Below are 18270 nucleotides of genomic sequence, written 5' to 3' on the forward strand. Positions count from 1 at the left end.
CATATACATACATACATATATACATGGAGAGACACAGAGACAGAGACATAGAGACAGAGAGGAGAGACAGAGACAGGAGAGGGGGGAGAGAGACACACAGAGACAGAGAGGGACAGAAAGAGAGAGAGAGACGGAGAGGGGAGAGAGGGGGAGAGAGACACACAGAGAGACAAAGAGAGAGAGACAGAGACAGAGGGAGGGAGACAGACAGACAGAGAATGCTGCAGGGGAGTTGTTGGGGGCGAGGGCACGGAAGTAACTGGGAGGGAGGGAGGCGGCCAGTTCGGTCCCACCGCAGACACTAAAGTTTGGGTTCCAGAGCGCGGGGGAAAGGAGACCGGTCTCTCCCCTTCCGGCCTCTCCCCTTCCGGTCCCTCCCCTTCCGGTCTCTGCTTTCCGGCTCATCCCCTTCCGGCCTCTCTGGCCGGCGGCGGCGGTGGCGGCGCGTCTCTATGGTTCCGGCGCTGGCTGAGGCCGCAGAGGAGGCGCCATGGACACCGGCGGGCGGCCCTCGGCGGCCCAGCTCATCCTGCTGGGCGCCAGTTCGGCCGTGGCCGCCGCCCTGTACTCTGTGTACCGGCACAAGGTCCAGGCAGCCCGCGAGCTCAAGGTCAGTCGGTTTGCGCCGCGGACCCGGACTCGGACCCCGGGCCGGACCGTTTGACCCCACACCACCACAGCCTCGTCGGAGTTCCCACACCCTAGGCCCCCTCCCCCTGTCCCGCGTCCCTCTTCCCTCTCCGCAACAGTCAAAAGTGACTGAGGCCCGCCCAGGACCTAAGCCCTGACCCCGTCCCGAGGCGTCTTCCCCTTCCTCCTCGTCCGCCTCTGTTACCGTCGAGATCTGGGGGCCTTAGTGGACCACAAGCTCACTTTGAGTCAACGAAAACGACTTTGGTTTTTAGGCTGCATTAAGAGAGGCAGGAGCAGAGATGTCTACCTCCCTATACATCCATCCATCTATATCTGTCCATCATTCATCTGTATCTACCTCTCTATCCTGTCTATCCGGCTATAGCTCTCTACGTATCTATATCCTTCTAGCTGTGCATGCACTTATCCATCTATATCTATCCATTGTTCATCTGTATCTACCTGTCTGTGCTATCCATCCATTTATACCTGTCTACATCTCTTTCTGTTTATGTATTCATCCATATATATATTTAACATTTGTGACTATATATAGCCTGTCCTGTCTGTCCATCTATATCTACCTCTCTCTCTATTCTTCTGTCTTATCTAGTTTTTCTCTCTCTGTCTCTGTGCCTGTCTGTCTCTCCCCCTCCCCCCGTCTATAATTGTCCATTGCCCCGTTTTGTGTCCCCATAGAACATAGTACAAGTTGATTGATTGATAGCGACATGATAATTCCCTTGTTCCTTGTACTTGGGCCACTGAAGTTTTGTGGTCAGTTCTCCGTGCCACCTTTTGGGAAGGAAGTTGACAAACAGCCACCCAGGATGGGGAAGGAAGTCAAAATCATGGCCAGTTGACGATTGGCTCAATCATATGTAGCCTAGAGAAGAGAACACTTGGAGGGAGGGCATCATAACTGTCTTTAGGTATTAGAAGAAATGGGATTTCGCCATTTGGTCCTATGGGCAGAAATTTCTGGGAGGCAGATTATAACTCCTTTGTAAGGAGAAATTTGCTAACCATGAGAGTTCTCCATCCCTGGAGGTTCTCAAGCTAAGCCTGTACAGCCACTTGTTGGGGATAGGGCGACAGGTATTTTTCACTTAGGGTTTAGTCTTTGTGACCTTTGAGTTGTGGGACCTTCCATTTGTAGGATTCTGTTAAGTCTTTAATGTAAGAACAGCCACAGCATAAAGCTGGAATTCAGGAGTGTCTCCAGACCCTTTTCAAACCTGGTTTTATCATCAGCCAGTGCTGTCTCCTGAGCCTAAGGAGAATAAACACAACTTTATTCTTATGTATAGGAGGAATAGAGAAGGAAAACCTTAAGAAATTCTTCCCCATAGATTACGTCAAGAGCATTAATAATTTGCACTAGACATACTTGAGGAATGCAGTTAAATACTTATTATATACTTGTGTTCTTAGGGCAGAAGGATTTACAAAATTTAGACACGAAAGGTCCTTCCCGAGTAACTTAAGACAGAAAGCCATAATACATGACATTATAAGATAATTTTTTTTTCCGGAGAGAGGGGTTCATTTGGAGTGGTGGTCTTCTAGAAATGACTGTGATTTACATCGGTAAGCCTCAATAAGGAAGTGTAGGCAGTCCAGCTGTCATTTTGGAGTCTTTGCTAAGATATAATTTGTTCCTCTTGCTTTTGTTGTGTCTTTTCTCCTAAAAAACAAATTGAAATGATTCAGGGGAAAAGTAAATTGATATGTTACAGGAGTAAAAATGAAGTGCTATGTGAAGTCAGAGGGCAAAGTCCTTATGATAGGGGAGAATCAGAGAAGGCTTTGTGGAGGAAGTGACCTTAAAATTAGGATTAGAGGGTGGATAGGAATTTCTTAGGAAGACGAAGAAGGGAGAAGAATCTAGGCAGGGGGCAACCTGAACAGAAATGAGTACCGGGAATTTTAGGGAGTAAAGAAAGCATGGCCTAGAGTAAAGAGGAGAAATGCCTTAGTGGGGAAGTAGTTGTAGGTTTAGATCTAGAAGAAGCCTCAGAGCTCTGGTCCAAACCTCTCGTTTCACAGTAGAGGAAGTGATGCCCAGAGAGAAAGGCTTGTCCAGTTTTATTCAGCAGCAAGTGTCGGAACAGGGATTTGATCTCAAAGCTATTTGGACTTTGTATTTATTGCTCTTTCGTAACATACAACTTATGGGAAGATTCAAATGCCCAACAAAGGACTTTGAAACACCAGTCATTGTTTGATTTTTTAAAAGTCAGGATCGTTGTATGAAGCATCGGCAAAGACTTCGCTCTGATGGTACAGATGGGCCTGACCTAATGGGTAGAGAGCTAGTCTTGGAGTCGGGGAGATCCGGGCTCAAGGCCCTCCTGACACATGGTGTGTGGAGTACCTTAGGTGCTGAGGCAGATGCAAGGGTAGATAAGGACATTCTCAAGCAATGTGTGTCTGCATGGGTTTGTTCATGTCACCCTTCTGCTCAGAGTCCTTCAATGGCTTCTTATTTACCACATAAAATTCAGACTCCTTTGTCTGACATTCAGAGTCTCCCATCTGGGGCCTTCCTGCCTTTCTGACATTTTATCAGTAGTACAGTGAAGGGATGCATTGGGTGAACTTCTGGACTTGGAGTCAGGAAGACTGGAATTCAGACCCGGCCTGGGCAAGTCACTTAAGGTCTCCCAGCCTCAGTTTCCTCATATATAAAAAGAGGGCTGTACTGTAGGTTGGGGTCCCCTAGTGTAGCACATCTCTATTTCCTCATCTAGTTTATCAGCTCTTCTCACAGCAATGAAAAGCTCTCAAATTTATTTAGTACTTTAAGGCTTACAGAGTGTTCCTCACAACCCTGTGAGGTGGAAGTGTAATTACTCCTTACCATTTTACAGATGAGGAAATTGAGGCCCAGAGCTGCAAAGTGATTTGCCCAAGGTCACACAACTCAGGTCACCCAGTTCTCAGTTTTGACTGTATTCCAAGTCCAATGTTCTGTTGATGTTGCCTCTTCCAGCAGAGGAACCATGTCTTTTTCTTTCGCATGTCCCTTGTGGTGCTTGTTTCTGAGACTGATTATAGAAGCCACTTAAATGGAAGGTGGTCGTAATATAAGCTGTCACCTAAAAACCTCATATACCTGGGAATCTGTTATTTGGCCACCTCAGTTATCTGAAACAATGGGAAAGGAAGGGAGAAGGGAATAAGCATTTATATAGAACCTGGTATGTGCCAGTCACTGTGCTAAATGCTTCACAATTACTATCTCATTTGATCCTCACAACAGTTCTGGGACGTAGGTGGTGTTATCCTCATATTATGGTTGAGGAAACTGAGGCAGATAGATGCTAATTGATTTGCTCAGGGTCACACTGCTAGTAAGTGTCTGACACTGGATTTGAATTCATATTTTTCCGACTCTAGACCCAGTGCTTGAGCCACTTTGCCACCGAACTACCTAGCAGGAAGGAAGCGAAAAAGTTAGTGTCCTAAAGCTCGTGCATTCTGTTCCAAGGAGAACTTCATAGCGGTCTTGATTTTATTATTTTGTGCATGTCTCTTACAGCAACAAGTAAAGGACACCTATAAGAACTTGCAAAATTCAACAGTCTGTGGCTGTTGTGTGTAGAGACGATTCAATTTGATTTAGAAAACATTTGTTAAATGCCTGATATGTGAAGGCCACTGTGATTGAGGGAGAGGGCTAGAGATGAAATGGATGGACTCTGCCCTCGGGGTTATTGCAGTCTAATGGGAGGGGAAGGGCTGTGATCTTCGCACAAATACATTTAAAGTAACCTCTGCAGTGTTATGGCAAAGCGGGCATGAAGTGTTGTTAGAAAATTTTCTAAGAGACAGCACTCAAGGAACTGTACCCCTGCACTGGCACCTGAGGGCACCACTGTGGCACAGCAAAGTAGTGGATGTTCATAATGGTGACTGAATTGTCAGGAAAAGGTTAGGTAGCTGGGGAGTATATGATATAGTTTAGAAAGATTCACACAGAAGTGGATAAGATTTTTGCTCTTGAAGGTACTTAATTTCTATAGAAAATATTCTTAGTTGTATTTTCAACAATGCTGCCTGTTCCCATTTTTGAATGGTACTTTCTGTAATTGCTATTTGAGGGTTCCCAACCACTCCTTTCTGGATTGAAATAGAAACATAAGCTTTCTCTTGTCCGGTTCACCCACATTTATTATTTCTTCTCTGAATATTAGTGGGTTTGATAGAATATGTCATAACATTGGTAACATTGATCATTTTACTTTTTTTCCCCCCTAGGGAGCCAAAAAAATTCACTTGGGAGAAGATTTGAAGAGTATTCTTAGTGATGCTCCTGGGAAGTGTGTGCCTTATGCTGTCATTGAGGGTATGCTCATTGATGGGTCGGGTTTAGTGGGAGGGAGGGGGCTTGGTGAGGGGCCCACTGGGATGCACTGCCCCTCATCTCAGCCACCTGGCAGCCTGATCCTCCTCAAGGTTCACGTTCCTCCCCTTTCCAGGAAGCCTTCTCTCGTTGTCACCTCCCCCCCCCAATATTAACGTGGGTGCAGGTTGTCTCTCTCCTCCCCTCCTTCCTTAAATGTTATGTCTTCGTCTTGGGAGCCCCATGCCTGCTGTGTAGTTGGCACTTAATTGTGCTCTGCAAAGGAAGTTCTCAATTGATTTTTCCATTGCCTGAGTGAAATTCATTTCATCGAAGTGAGTAAAGACTTGAGCTTGCTCAGAGATAAGGAGAGTATTTCTGTTCCATTTTTATTGATACCTTTTGGTTTTATATCACTTCTCCCCTCTCCTTTCCCCAGCTCGCAGTTCCGTAAAGCCAGCCAGCATGGCAGCTGCCCCTTCCAGCATGCGCAGGAGCCTGCCCGTTGTCCCCCACCTCTGCAGAGCCTTTCCCCAGCTGAGCGCACCTACTTTGTTTGTAGTTCTTATCGCCACAGAAAACGTGCTGCTACGAATAGTTTATTTTGCAGAACGTGAACCTCCCCTTTGTCTTTGACCTTCTGGGAGTGTCTGCCTGGCAGTGCCATCCCTGGATCAGAGGTCACTTTGGTAGCATAATTCCATATTGTCTTCAGAAGGGTTTCACCAATTCACAGCTGCGCCGACAGTGAATTAAAGCGCCTCTTTTCTGGCATCCTCTCTAGCATTTACCGTTTCTGTCTTTTGTCATCTTTGCCCGTTTCCTGAGAGTGACATTTTGATTTGTGTTTTGCTGTCATTAGTGATTTGGAGCAGCTTTTCACGTGGCTGTTAATAGTTTGTGGTTCTTCTTTTTGAGACTGTGTTCACATCGTATGCTTTGACCACGGAGCCACTGGGGAATGGCTTTTGTGTTCTATGTTTTTGTTAATTCCCTCTATACCCTTTTCAGGGAGAGTTGATGCAAAGATAGATTTGATGGGGAAATTGATTTTTTTTTCATGCAGAAGCTTTCCATGGGAGGACAGTTCTTAAGGAATCTCTCTTCCCCTTCAGGAGCTGTGCGTTCTGTTAAGGAAACCCTTAACAGCCAATTTGTGGAAAACTGCAAAGGAGTGATTCAGAGACTGACCCTCCAGGAGCACAAGATGGTGTGGAATCGAACAACCCACCTCTGGTGTGTACCTTTTTTCCTGCTGCTTAGGAGCTTTTTGATGGTCTCTTCCCCTGCTGGATTCCTGGGTCTTAATTCATAATGTCAGGTTTCTCTCTTTGTGAAATGGGGAAGCTTCAAGAAAAGAGAAGTAGTGACTAATTACTCAAGCAGATGGACAGTTTGTGTTGCCTAAACCAGGGTTTCCCAGCCATCCCTCTGTGGGAAATGTTTACTGGTCCACAAAACCTCTACCACCCGAGGTCCAAAAACCTGCCTCCCCAGGGTCGGAAGATCTGGCCTCTTGTTCCAGTTCCAGGTTGGCCAGTAGGGATCGGTAGAGGGGAAGATTGGGAGGGGAGTAACATGGAAGAAGGCTGGAGAGATAGAAAGAGGGCCAGCTGGGAAGGGCTTCAGACACCAGACAGAGGAGTTCAAATTTGAGCCTACAGGTATTAGGGAACAGTTGGGGTTTGTTTAGTTGGGAGTTGGGGCAGACCTGATTAGACCTGGACTTTAAGGAAATCATTTTTTTCAAGGAGGAATATCCGACAGTCATCGTGCATTTGTGGAAAGCTCAGGCACTGTGCTAGGTGATTGGAGGAGGGGGGAGTAGTCCCTGCCCTCAAGGAGTTTACATTCTAGGAGGGAGACAGTATTTACATGTGTGGGTGTGTAGGAGACACAAAATAGGTGTGAGGTAGGCTTAGAGGGGAAGGCAAAGCATCCATTTCATAAGAACTCAGCCTGAGAACTCTCTTCTGAGCCAGATTGTAGCTGGTCTGCGCCTTTGTAGATGATATTTTAGGGAATTTCATGAGACATAGTGTTACCTGCCTTGCTTAACATCCCCTAAGCAAGCACGGGAAGCATCTGAGTTGAGGTCTTTTGTTATCCAAGCCCAGCCCTCTCCCCGCCAGGCTACGCTTCCTTGACACGAGAGGGCATCAGGGGGCTATTTCTCTAGCATTTTAAAGTTTGCTAATGCTTTCCTCTCAGCAGCCCTACGGTACCCGCTAGGTACAAGTATGAGTATACTTCTAATACCTACTTCGTAGACTTGTGAGGAGGGTGCTCTATGAAGCATAAAGCACAATAGAAATGTGAGATCATGCCACTGGTTATTTTTCTTCTTCCCTTTTATCCTCAGACTCTCTTTTTTCCTCCACATTTCCTTCTCCCTGCCCCTATTCTTGGACCAGGACTCCTTTTCTTGACTAAAAGCCCTCATATCAAAGTGGAGGAGGATAATAGGGAATTTAGATCTTTTCCTCGTCTACAGTATAGTTTGAGTCAGGAAATCCTCCTCTCAGTTTTTTCCAGTATCAATCTATGCAATTTAATCAAATCCCACAAACATTTACTAAGTGCCTATTATGTGCAGATGACGGTGCTTGCAATTGAGGGAGAGAGTTTAGTTTAGAGAGCATCCCATCTTTTGGATTTTATAGTCTAGCAGATCTTTCCATTTCATTCAGTTTTTTTTTTAAATCTTTTTGGTGAGGCAGTCGGGGTTAAGTGAGTTGCCCAGGGTCACACTGCTAAGTAAGTGTCAAGTGTCTGAGGCTGGATTTGAACTCAGGTCCTCCTGACTCCAAGGCCAGAGCTCTATCCTCTGTGCCACCTAGCCGCTCCTCAGCCACTTCTTATTAGCGTTGTCTCTTACTGCCCTAAATTTTGTAGTATTATTTCTACACATTCTTATCTGGCATAAATTGGTAATTTAAATATTTAATAGAGGCCTCTTTCCTTGTATGACAGCAAATATTTTCCCATTGGATTCTGATGGATTTTTTAAAAAACTGGCAAAGAAAACAGGAAACATCTCGGGGCCTTTTGCCCCACCCCAAGTGGCCCATTGGTTGAAGAAGTTTGGGAGCCACATAATCAAACACATGCTAATGGGGATTCACAGATTCATCTGGCTTTCAGCATTCTCCTTTGCTTATGTGTTTGGTGTTTTCTGCCCTCTGTCTCATGCTTTTATTTTCCTCTTCCAGGAATGACTGTGAAAAAATCATCCACCAGAGAACAAATACGGTGCCCTTTGACCTGGTGCCCCATGCCGATGGCACGGGCGTGGCGGTCCGAGTTCTGAAGCCCCTGGACTCAGCTGACCTCGGCTTAGAAACGGTGTATGAGAAGTTCCACCCTACGGTCCAGTCCTTCACTGATGCGATCGGCCACTACATCAGTGGGGAGCGGCCCAAGGGCATCCAGGAGACGGAGGAGATGCTCAAGGTGGGGGCCGCCGTCACGGGCGTGGGGGAGCTGGTTCTGGACAACAGTTCCATCTGTCTGCGGCCCCCCAAACAGGGCCTGCAGTATTACCTGAGCAGCCAGGACTTCGATGCCCTCCTGCAGAGGCAAGAGTCTGGCGTCAAGCTCTGGAAAATCCTGACAGTCGTCTCTGGCCTTGCCGCCTGTGCCACCCTCCTCTTCATCCTGCGCAGGCAGTACCTGCACCGGCGAGAGCGGCAGCGCATGAAGCAGGCGCGGGAGGAGTTCCGGCTGCGCGAGGCCCAGCTCCTGAGGGCGGCCAGCGCTGAGGACAGAGAGACTTTAAAAAATGCCTGCGCTGTGTGTCTGAGCAACGTCAGGTCGTGCGTCTTTCTGGAGTGCGGCCACGTCTGCTCCTGCGGCGAGTGCTACCAGGCCTTGCCCGAGCCAAAGACGTGCCCTGTTTGTAGACGGGAGATTGTCCGGGTAGTTCCCTTGTACGACAGCTGACTGTTCAAAGATTTGGAATTTACAGAGGAGACGGTTCCCCTTTTCAGTGGATTTTACCAATCCCTTAGAGGTGGAGTCTGGTGGTGGCCACTTGTAACCGCTAGGCATCATCGAGGGATGGAGGGAGAGAGAAAAAACATCCTGATCTCTTAAACGCAGCAGCAGAGATTGGACACCGAGGCCTGTGGGATTATGCTTTAAATCAAAGAGCGGGCGAGCCAAAGAGCCTGGGTGGGTGTATGTAGCAAGGCCGGCTGCATCTTTTCTGCCATTTCTGCGTGCGTGCGTGCGTGCATGCGTGTGTGTGTGTGTATGAAAGAAAGAGAAAGTTAACTAGACCCCTTGACCTCACAAGCGGTTCCCTCCTCACTTGTGTCTGAGATTTTTTCCAGCATCATTCCAGACGAGTCGTGTGATCCCCGTTGGTTTAGGACAGCCTGGGTTCAGTGACCCAGTTATCCCAGCGGGAGAAAAGGGAGAACATAGTGAGTGGGGGTTGGGTTTTTCAGAGGTGCCTCAGGAGAAGCCTGGGGTCAGAACAGGAGCTGCCAGCTGCCAGTAGGACTAGTTTTCTTTTCTGCTCCACCACTTGCATATCGTGCAGTTATTTTAACCCAGATTGCTAGGGAATGATGTGTTGATAAGGCTTTCCTTCCTTCTCATCCCTCTCATCAACCAAATAGTGTCTGTACAGGCATGTGGAGAAGGAAGGAAGTGAAACTGCGTCTTAGGCCTTAGGCCCCAGGCAGCTCAGTGTGGCGGGCAGGAACCTGAAGGGGACATTAGGGGAGAAAGCGAGTCAGCCTTATTGGTGATGGTGGAAAGTGAGGCCTGGATTTTCAGATTCCTCTTCAGCTTTGTCTTGTCCCCGTTTAGCTGCCTCACCCTCGGTGTGCTCACTGCCTTCAGAGCAGGCTGACACGTAAATGGCCGCTGTGCCCACGGGAGGCGAGGACGCCAGGATCACGGTGCTTGGGGTTCGAGCTGGGAACCTTCCAGGGAATGATTAGGTGTTGTGCCCGTTTCAAGCGAGGATTGGAAAGTGCTCCAGACTTGAGGATGTCACCGCGTTAGCCTCCTCACCCTGGAGGCTTTTCACCAGTCAGGAGGACGGGAGCACGCATTCTTACTTGATCCCCTTTACCGCGAAGTGAGAGTGTCCCATGGGTCTGATAGTGCTATCTCTTCTTGTGTTGCTTTCCCCCTTCCTTGTCTGCTTGAGTTTTGTAAGCGCCAGCCTTGGGGGGATCCCCGAGGTTGCAGCCTCTCTTCTCGTGTCTCCTTCCCCTGTCCTGCTTCCTGGCCTCCCCTGAGAACAGGGCTGTCACGGCAACACCCCAGGACTATGCAGTGTCTTCTTTGGCTCGTGTGCAGAGGACGCAGAGTAAATATTTTATGTTGAAACTGAATGTGAGTCTGTGGCTTTGTGCGCGTTCCCACTAGGGCTTCTCTTGATAAACCGTCTCAGAATTAGAGCTGCATTGAGGGTTGTCTAGTCCAGCAAGCACTTACACACAGTTCTTTGAGATTTGCAGAGCGCTTTACAGCCATCTCATTTGAGCCTCACACCTTGAGAATTAGGTGCTCTTATTATCCCCATTGTATAGATGAGGAAACTGAGGCAGAAGTGAAGTGACTTGTTGGAACATCTCAGGGCGGATGTGAGCTCGAGCCTTTCTTACTCCAGGTCCCTTGCTTTGGCCTCTGTGCCGGCTCTCTCCTGTAGAGCTGAAACAGTCCAAGTTGGGGGTCTAAATGTGGTGCTCTGCCCAGTCCACACTGTGAGAGCTGATGTCCCGGGAAAGCCCCGTGGCTCTGCTGGGCCCTCGGCTGTCTGACCTGAGCAGCGATGACATGAAGCCAGGCTCAGTGTGGCTTTCGTCTTGGGCATATTTTACTGCATTATTTTGAAGATAGATGATCGATATATGGAAGTTTTTATGGTTGAATGAAAACAGCGCTGAATTTGGAGTCAGAATCTGGGTTTGAATCCTCGCTCTGCTACTTTGTGACCTGGAAAAGTCACTTCCCTTCTCTGGGCCTCAGTTTCCTCCTCTGTAAAATGAAATCATTGGACTAGATCAGCGGTTCTCAAAGAGTGTTCCAGGGTCACCCAAGAGCTCCCAGACCCTTGAGGGGGTCAGCGAGGTCCAAACTTAGAATGCTAAGATGTTTTATTTCCTGATGTGGTAAATATTAATAGATAGAACCTGCATAAACAAAAGCTCTCTGGGGAGTGTAAAAGGGTCCTGAGACCAGAACATTGGAGAAGTGCTAGGCTAGGTGGTCCCAGAGGCACCTTCTGGCACTAAATTCTAGGCATGATAGCCAGAGTCTTTAACTGGAACAGCCCTGCTCTTTCTGGTTTAATGGAAGTTAGTTGCGCAACAAAGTGTAGGCGTGCCCCAAATAAGAGTGCCCCAGCCAGTGATCTTTTGCAGGAGCCTATGGTTATAATACATAGTAAGCAAACTGCACTCAGAACCTCACTCTTCACACCCTTCAGACATTTGGCCATCCTTAGTACTTATAGCTGTGTAGACCTAACTGGGCACCCTGTTCCCCACTCCTAGGCTTAATGGAACCAATAAAAGAAGGTGGCACATCCTTACTGAAGGTGTCAGTGCTAGAAGGCTTCCTGGAGGCAGTGGGGTTTGGATTTGGAGATTAGGATTAGTTTGGTGGAGAGGAGGGAGGGTTGGTATATGGACTCACCCCAGGGGGAGTGCCTTGAGGCGGGGAAGTTTGGTCATCCCATCTATGACCTTACTGGCACATGAGGTGAAGCCTGGGAATCCTGGGTTGAGCCAACTCTAAATCTTGATTTCCTATTGTAGTATGGGCTCCCTTGCCCGAGCCCTTGTCTACCATTGGAGAGATGAATTCCCTCATACCTCAGCCCTCTTGGGTGTTGGCGCTCTGCAGACCCCCTCTGAGTAAGTTGACTTGGGTTTTGGAGTTTGTTTGCCTACCATGCTGCCTCTCCCCCCTAATTCAGACTCTGGATACCCTGACTGCTTGTCAGTGCCACCACCTTTTCCACCCCGTGCCCCTTCCATTGCACCTTTTGGTCCTCGGGGTCTGGAGCAGGGTGGAGGTGTGGGAAAGTAGCCGAACTGGAGTCTGTAGGTGTGGAAGGGTGCAACAGGGACAAGCGAACCAATTAGCCTGGCCAGGGCATCGAGTACCTGAGTAGATGAGCTTGGTGAGTTGAAGGTGGGGAGAGTTCTGCAATTGGGGGGCCTTAACTGTGAGGCAGAGGTATTTTAAGGTCCTTGTGTGCATGGCGTGGCTAGTCTTGGAAATCGAATGTGACTTCCCTCAGGCTAGCTCCTCTGCAAGGTGTCAGGATTGCCTTTGCAGAAACCCAGAAGGGGAAAATTGCGTTTTCTTTCCAATTAGATGGCGTTAACATCCATTTTGAATGAAATAAATTTCCATGTATTCTAAGCTGAATTGCTCCCAGAAGTGCTCATTAGCCACTTCCCCTGCAGCTGCCTTTTTGTTCTAACTCCCAGGCCCGGTTCTGCTCTGGAGCAGTTGGCCTGGGGGGGATGGCCTTTCCCTTCCTGAAGGTGACTGTGGTGCTGCCGCTCCTCATTAGCCCTTTGCCAGGCCCCTCAACTGGGCCTGGGGCTCTGGGACCAAGGATTGAGATCATGGACTGTTTGAATTTGGAGTCTAAGGCTTGGATCATACTGGCTAAATTGGCCATGACTTCACAGGGCCTGGTCAGGGAGCTGAGTTCTTCAGCAGAATCAAGTAGTCAAAGCTGATTAATGAGACGGGGTAGAGAAGTGGAGGCTGCTGTAGCTGTTGGAGGGCAGAGAGCTGTCCATCATTTGAGTGGTTGGAAGAAGAGCTGTAGTCTGTGGTCCCAAGTCTGAGGACTGAAAGGTCTGTGCCCCTAGCAGTTAGAATTAGGAAGCCCACAAGTCAGGTCCTGGAGACCTGATGTGCTAGCTCCTTACAGACCTCAGGCCCTGTGGGCATCCTCCAGGGAGCTCCACTAGCCACTGGCCTTGCATCTAAAATACGGGCATCCTGTTTCTTGACCTGGCATGTTGTCCCCCTAAACACAGAAGTGCTGCTCACACAGACCGTGAAAGTGACCCTTTAATTGATGACTTCAGCACTGGAATGAAGGTCCAAGTTGTCTGGGGCCTTGGGGCATTGCCACCGTGGAGAATCTGCTTCTAGCTCAAGACCACTGTAGAGAGCCAGGTGTGGACAATGATGAATTTCAGCAATGAGAGTGAAAGGTAATTAGGATCCGTTTGTGGCCTGTTCCTTTTCTGGCCACCCCAAACCCATAAAAGTAATTGTTCACATTTCTGTAGTGCTTGATGTTAACTACTTTGTGTTCAGTATGCCCTTGTGCAGATGAGGAAACAGACTCTCAGAGGCTGACTTGCCCAGGATCACCCAGCCGATAAGTGTCAGAGCCCTGGAAGCTGGAGGGGAAAAGAGACCCTTTGCTTCTGTTAGAAGTCTGCCATATGCCATCTCCTCTTTGCCCTCCCATCCAGAGTCCCCTTGAGGGCAATGGGCCTGGAGCCTGGAGCTGGGAAGCTGGCCTCGGCCCCTTTCACCAGAGGCTCTGCTGAGAAGAGCCCAGGAGGAGTCCGAGCCCCTGGACAGCCTGTGGTGGTGGGCCTAGGAGTGGGCATGGCTGGCTCTGGGTAATTCCGTTGGGGCTACAGTTGTTTCTTCAGCCTCTGCCTAACAGGAGGGGTCAGGGTTAGAGGGAGGCAGAGCTGGGTTCTAGTGCTTAAGAACTGCCACCCTGGGTCACACCTCTTCTCTCTCTATTTAAATCACCTTTCTGGGCTTCTTTTTTCCCCATCTTTGAAGTGAGTGACTTGGGCTAAATTATTCTAACTATAAATTGCCTCCCATTCAGCTGTAACATGCTGTGTCCTGAGAGCCCTTCCAGCTCTGACATCCTGTGTTCTAAGGCCCCTCCCTCCTAGCTCTGACCCTCTGGGTCCTAAGGGCCCTCCCAGCTCTGACATCCTGTGTTCTAAGGCCCTCCCAGCTCTGACATCCTGTGTTCTCAGGCCCCTCCCAGCTCTGACATCCTGTGTTCTAAGGGCCCTCCCAGCTCTGACATCCTGTGTTCTAAGGCCCTTCCCAGCTTTGATGTCCTGTGCTCTAAGGGCCCTCCCAGCTCTGACATCCTGTGTTCTAAGGACCCTCCCAGCTCTGACATTTTTTCTTGTGAGGTGCTTTTCAGGTCCAGTAGTCTGAATCCCCAGGTGATCACTACAGTAAGGTGTTCGCATTTATGGCTGGCCTCCCTCTCCTGTCATGGCAGTCTGTGTGGAGGTAGGACAGTGAACCACTGTATCTTGCCAGTCTGTACACACTTACGTTTGCCACCTCCAGGAAGGGGTGGAGATGGGGTTCCCTGGACCAGTGGCATTGACTCCCTTTTCTGTTCAATTTCTCAGCCATTTCATAGCCCATCTGAGGTGGAGGTGACTTGGGTATGACTCCAGGAGACTTGACTGGCCTAACCTTGGAGGGGCTGGAGAAAGTTCCAGTAGAAGGGAGTTGGAGAGAATTTTGTTTTTTGGTTCTAGCTGAGTCCCTGTCTGATTTTGGGGCCAAGACTTGGGCTGTCAAATTTGATGTTTCTCTAAGCAGAGAAATGAAAAAAACAGAAACAACAAAACAGTAGTCTAGGAGCTCGACAATCTGGAATCTAGTCTTGACTTTGCTACTAACTCATTGTGTGATCTTTATAAAGCAAGTCCTTTCTCTCTGGGCCTTGGTTTCCTCATCTGTAAAAATGAAGCAATTGGATTAAATGATGTCCCCGAGGCTCCTCTCACTTCTAATATCCTGTGTTCTAAGGTCCGCTTTTAGGGGCAGCTAAGTAGTGCAGTGGATAGAGCATTGGCCATGGAGCAGGAGGACCTGAGTTCAAGTCTAATCTCTAACAGTAGTCGTATGACCCTGGCAAGTCACTTAAATGCAGTTGCCTTAAAAAAAAAAAAAGAGTCCCTTCCAAGAGTTAAGGGGGCTATGAGTATGAAACATTGCATATACTCTCGTAATTAGTTGATATATTGGGTTTTTATTTTTATTTTTTAAAAAATGATGTACCTTTTGGCTCTCACATTTTGTGCTGTAAGGGTCCATTTCAGTTTTAATATTCTCTCTTCTAAAGTCCCTTCCAGCCCTGGCATTCTTTGTTCTAAGGTGCCTTCTAGTTTTGACCTTTTCTGTTCTAAGTACTCTTCTAGGCCTAACATTCTGTTCTAAGGAACCTCCTCCCACTCTGACATTTTATGGTGTAAGGTCTCTTCTGGCCCTGCTGGGCCTTTAAGCTCTGATGCTCTATATTTTCAGGTCCCTTCCAACCTTAGCATTCTTTATTGTAAAATCCCCTTCAGCTCTGCTGTTCTGTGTTTTAAAATTCTGTGATTTTTGAGAGTAATTCTGTTGAAGTGAAAAAAAAATGGAGGTGGGAAGCTTTTTCCAGTTCTGCCTTCCCTACACTGGCCACGAGGTGGCAATGTTGCCCCAGGTTGGAGCCTCAGCGGGCACTTGGCTTCACTGTCTTATTCGAAGAGTTCGTTGCTGACTCCTTCCTTTAGGACAGACCCTACAGGGAGGACAGAAAGGATGCCACCTCCTGGCCACCCCACCCCCTCTTTCTCTTTTTTCTCTCTCTCCTTTCCAACAACTGTTTGTTTGAACCTCTGGCCCAGGGTGGGGTAGGGGTAGGGGTAGGAGGGGAGTAAAAATAGCAATAATATCACATTTATATGATGCTATCAGGTTTTCAACCTGCTTTGCATAAATCATTCGAGCCTCCCCATCTTGTTAGATGCGTGCTATTATTACCATCTACATTTGATAGATGAGAAAATAGACTCAGAGAGCCTGTGACTTGTCCAGGAACACCCAGCTTTTAAGTGTCTGAAGCAGAATTTGAATCTAGATTCAACATGGAGGCCCAGGTCCTGAGTTCAGATCTCAGCTCTGTCACCTGTGTGATCTTGGGCAAAGCCCTTGACTTTGAGCCTAGGTTTCTTCAGTGGTGAAAAATGGAAGGATTGGACTAGATGGTTTCTGAGGGAGGTCCAGTCTAACTTTAGATCAGTGATCCCAAGCTTTACTTCAGGAATAAGAACAGCCCTGGGCAGAGAAGAAGGAACCCAATATCTCAGCTTTCCTGTCGTCTTGGCCCTCAGGTTCTCTTGGGGCCCAGCACACCAGAGGGCTTGTGTAGAGATACGAAAGCTTTGAAAAGAAACCCCAGCAAAACAGGGAATTAAGACCAAGTAAATGTTGATTTCTGAAGCTCTTAACAGGATCAGAGAACTGGAAAGGGACTCAGAGATCACCTTAGCCAACCTGTGATAGGATAGGAATCCTCTCAGCAACACCCCTAATTAGCGGCCATCCACCCAGAGATCCCCAGTGAATTAGGAGGAACCTGATGTCTCTAGAAGGGGCCCATCCCACCTTGGACAGCTCTAGTTTGGCAGTTCTCCTTACAGTTGAACCAAAGAAATGTGCTTTCCCAAGGCTGCTTTTAGTTCTGCCCTTTGGGGGGGTCGATTAGAACAGGTACAAGATGGATTCCACGTGGTAGCCCTTCTGACCCTTGAAGACAAGGGTCATGTTTCCCCGATGTCTTCTCCAAGCTAACCGTCTTCATTTCAACCAGTCCTCATAAAATCTGGTCTTCTGTCTTCTCCCCATCAGTGGCCACCCTTCTCTGAATCCCTTCTTTGAGCAAACAGTTATTCCCTGGGGTATTTTCCAGGCCACACTATGGCCAAGTAGAATCATTCACCAGTTCCCCCTGGTCCAGGTTTGCCCCAGTTCCCCAGTGTGTTGGGTCTGCACACCGATCTCAGCCAAGTTCTCCAACCTCCTTTTATTTAGGCTCATCTCAGCAGTAGCTGAGAGAGTCACAAAGTTCCAACAAGTTTTCAGGGAGCTCAGAAGCCCTAGTTAACAGGGGGATCAGCCACATTTCTCAGACTTAATGTCCCATCTCCTCTCCCCATGCCCTTGCTTGGGACCACTGTACATTCACTTCCTCCTTTTAGGCACCTTGGCTTCCTTCAAAGTCTAGCTTGGGCTTCTCATCATCTGATCTTCACAACAACCCTGGGAGGTGGGTGCTATTATGAGCCCCATTTTATGGTTGAGGAAACTGAGGAAGAGAGAGGTTAAGTGATTTGTCCAAGGTCACACAGCTAGTAAGTATTTGAGGCAAGATTTGAACTTAGGAAACCAGACTTGGAATCAGAAAAACCTATCTGTTATACACTTAGTTGCTGAAAATATGTTTACTGAATTGGATAATAGATAATAACGCATACTACATGACAAATGTGAGGGGTGCAAAACAAAGTAAAGTTTGTGGGAAAAGAGCATTCATGATGGATCAATGGGGTTGATCAGGGAAGGCTTCTTGGAGGAGATGGACAGGATTCATCAGGTGAAGATGGGGAGGCATGGAAGTGCAAGAATGTATGACCCATTTAAGAAATAAAAACTAACCAAACTGATTTATAAGTATAGAGCCCACGGAGGGGAGTTGAGGATGGAAAGCTGGGATGTCACTCTACTGGGGAGAGCCTTGAAGGACTGGTATAACATGTCTTGCTCTGCAATTTCTGTTGTGTGAGATGGCAGCTGGACAGTGGAGTGGATAGAGTGATGGGCCAGGAGTCAAAAAGACCTGAGTTCAAATCCAGGCTGAGATACTTCCTAGCTGTATCACCCTGGGCAAGTCACTTAATAGCTGTTTGCCTCAGTTTCCTCATCTTTAAAATGGGGCTAATGATAATACTCACCTCCCAGGGTGGTTGTCGAGATCAGATGAGATAGAATTTGTAAAGTGCTTAACACAGTGCTGGGCGCATGGTAGGAGCTTAATAAATGCCTATTACCTTCCAATTAGAAAACACAATGAGAATTGAGGCAAATGGGTCTAGTTTTCCTAGAGGGCAGGCCATGAGATTTGATGAACTAATCCACAAGTACAAATCCTAGACCAGAGAAAAGCTCAGAAACTCATTATCTCTGCAGATTCCATCCCTCTAGACAGAGCTAGGCAGTTACCCTGGGGCACCCTCTGGTGTTAGATGGCCCACATAACAGGTGGGGGTGGGCCCTGGAATGAAAGGAAAAGGGTGAGGGTGACACATTTATCTTACTACGTGCCAAGCACATTGATGGTAGTGAACAGGGCCAGTCACCAGACAGATCATTCCTTACCCGCTATGTGGGCAAAAGAATTGGAATTTTACCATGGAAGAAAAAGGGTACAAGCTGGAAATTTTTTTTTAACAGACCCAATCTCTGCATAGGGAAAG

At 47.9% G+C, this 18270-nt stretch overlaps 1 protein-coding gene across 1 annotated transcript; it reads left to right on the top strand.

Annotated features, from left to right (window-relative positions):
- Nucleotides 1-410: 410 nt before the first annotated feature.
- MUL1 (mitochondrial E3 ubiquitin protein ligase 1) lies at nucleotides 411-10332 on the top strand. Its single transcript, XM_020973181.2, has 4 exons — nucleotides 411-610; nucleotides 4897-4984; nucleotides 6097-6217; nucleotides 8194-10332. Exons 1-4 carry the CDS (start codon nucleotides 491-493, stop codon nucleotides 8921-8923), a joined length of 1059 nt encoding a protein of 352 aa, XP_020828840.1. The 5' UTR covers nucleotides 411-490; the 3' UTR covers nucleotides 8924-10332.
- The last annotated feature ends 7938 nt before the right edge of the window (nucleotides 10333-18270 follow it).

This window comes from Phascolarctos cinereus, unplaced genomic scaffold, assembly GCF_003287225.1.
Source record: "Phascolarctos cinereus isolate Bilbo 61053 unplaced genomic scaffold, phaCin_HiC Scaffold_726;HRSCAF=1367, whole genome shotgun sequence".
Taxonomy (NCBI): Eukaryota; Metazoa; Chordata; class Mammalia; order Diprotodontia; family Phascolarctidae; genus Phascolarctos; species Phascolarctos cinereus.

Bases quoted from the DNA above. Each gene is read 5' to 3' on its own strand.
- MUL1 (XM_020973181.2), top strand. From the start codon at position 491: ATGGACACCGGCGGGCGGCCCTCGGCGGCCCAGCTCATCCTGCTGGGC. The intron at 611-4,896 runs GTCAGTCGGTTT...TTTCCCCCCTAG, and splicing joins AGGCAGCCCGCGAGCTCAAG to GGAGCCAAAAAAATTCACTT. The intron at 6,218-8,193 runs GTGTGTACCTTT...TTCCTCTTCCAG, and splicing joins AATCGAACAACCCACCTCTG to GAATGACTGTGAAAAAATCA.